Here is a 1,678-nt window from a genome sequence, read left to right as displayed (position 1 = left end):
GCGAGGAAGGGCTGTCCCGGAGCCTGCAGGAATTGCTGGCGCGGAGGGATGAAGGGCCGTGGACTGGGCGACGCCGGCTGGTTGAAGTGGAGAATCCCCACCGGACCTTGAGGCTGCATGTTGGGCCGAACTGGGAGCTCTCTGGGGAAGACGGGTTGTTGTCCCTGCTGATTAAACGCCGGCCCGGGCTGGCTGAACGGCATCGGGTTTTGGGTAGGGACAGGATGGGCGCTGTTAAGAAGCGGGGGAGGTGGTGGTGGTGGTGGGCACAGCTGCTCAAACAAGTGATGGCTTGGAAACCTCGGATCTGTGGGAATCAGGGAAGCGACTCAATGACAATCTGCCCGGGTCATAAACATGCTTTCGAAACATAACGCTCTATTCTGATCTGGAAAAGAAAGCTGAAATTTGTAGAGAGCAAAATGGCGTGGGATGTTTTAATTTTAAGAGCTACCCTCATTGTTAGGTTTCTCTTGCTTCTGCCACTTGCGTACAGAAGGAATTGATGCTTGACAGACCAGCACAACCAGTAATTAGCTGGGATTAGCAATACCTTTTAGAAATTATACTTTAATGAAATCAATGAAGGATTCCAGGGATTATAGTTTATATCACACAAGAACCCATAAAAAGTCGATACCATTTGCTGACCAGATACTTAAATTTTTTTAAATATTTTGTGTAAGATGTCTGTAACATTATATATACATGTATTACATATATACGGTATATACATGTATCTTTATATATACACATACACATTTACTTACTATTTTGTTTGCTATGCTGTATCATTTTAGCTAATTTCTTACAGTACACATCCACAGATTTCTTACAGTACACATCCACAGATTTCTTACAGTACACATCCACAGATTTCTTACAGTACACATCCACAGATTTCTTACAGTACACATCCACAGATTTCTTACAGTACACATCCACAGATTTCTTACAGTACACATCAAGTCCAGACAGTTTAAGGAGTTACTATTGGAAACCAAAGTGTATGGAGAGTACTCATCATCTAAACCGTAACAAATCACAACTTCATTGCAACAATCACTTAGATACTAATTTTATTTTATATCTGTATAAATTGATTGTATGATGGATGGTAGTTACAGACGGAGACACAAGATAGCATCAGGGAAGGAAAAAGATACTAGACCAGTGCCATTTTTGGCATGTCCTAGTCTGGCTACATCAAACAGGATCTTCTGGTCTTCAGGGTATTCTCAACACTTCCATGTTATTATATATGATACACACTTACACTGCACAGCCACTTACAAAAAATGGATTTTGTATGTTAATGGCAATGAAAATGCTTACCTGCTATGAAGAAAGGATCTCTTTCCTGAGGAGGTGGAGGAGGGAGCGGTGGAGGCGGTGGTGGTGGCCCTCTCCACTGGTCCTGGATTGGCAGCCTTGGGGCTTGGGAGAAGTTGGTAGGAACTGGTCCAGGCGTATGCTGCTGAAAGTCTGGAGGGCCCTATTTGATAAGGCAGAACCAAGATTAAGACTACCACCCAAGAATTGATCTACTGCCTGCTGTAACTTTTTCCTCTTAAAAATACAATTGCTTTATGAGTTATCTTCTATCATCTGTACAAATTGGCAGCCCTTACTGAGTCACTCTTTCACAATGGAAGAGATATTAAACCCGAGTACAGTA

The 1,678-nt window shown here is 42.7% G+C and overlaps 1 protein-coding gene across 1 annotated transcript in view; it reads right to left on the bottom strand.

The window, feature by feature from the left end:
- Window positions 1–1,678, bottom strand: part of RBM33 (RNA binding motif protein 33) — a 250,480-nt gene that overhangs the window by 52,751 nt on the left and 196,051 nt on the right. The window contains exons 11-12 of the mRNA XM_009886788.1: window positions 1,336–1,495; window positions 3–307 (exon numbers count right to left, since the gene is read on the bottom strand). Of these exons, the coding sequence (XP_009885090.1) occupies window positions 3–307; window positions 1,336–1,495 (465 nt within the window). The remainder of the gene's footprint in view (window positions 1–2; window positions 308–1,335; window positions 1,496–1,678) is intronic.

The sequence above is a fragment of the Charadrius vociferus genome, unplaced genomic scaffold, assembly GCF_000708025.1.
Source record: "Charadrius vociferus isolate BGI_N301 unplaced genomic scaffold, ASM70802v2 scaffold255, whole genome shotgun sequence".
In the NCBI taxonomy this organism is placed as follows: domain Eukaryota; kingdom Metazoa; phylum Chordata; class Aves; order Charadriiformes; family Charadriidae; genus Charadrius; species Charadrius vociferus.
Note: the sequence above shows the minus strand (reverse complement) of the source record. Positions and strands in the feature narration are given on the sequence as shown.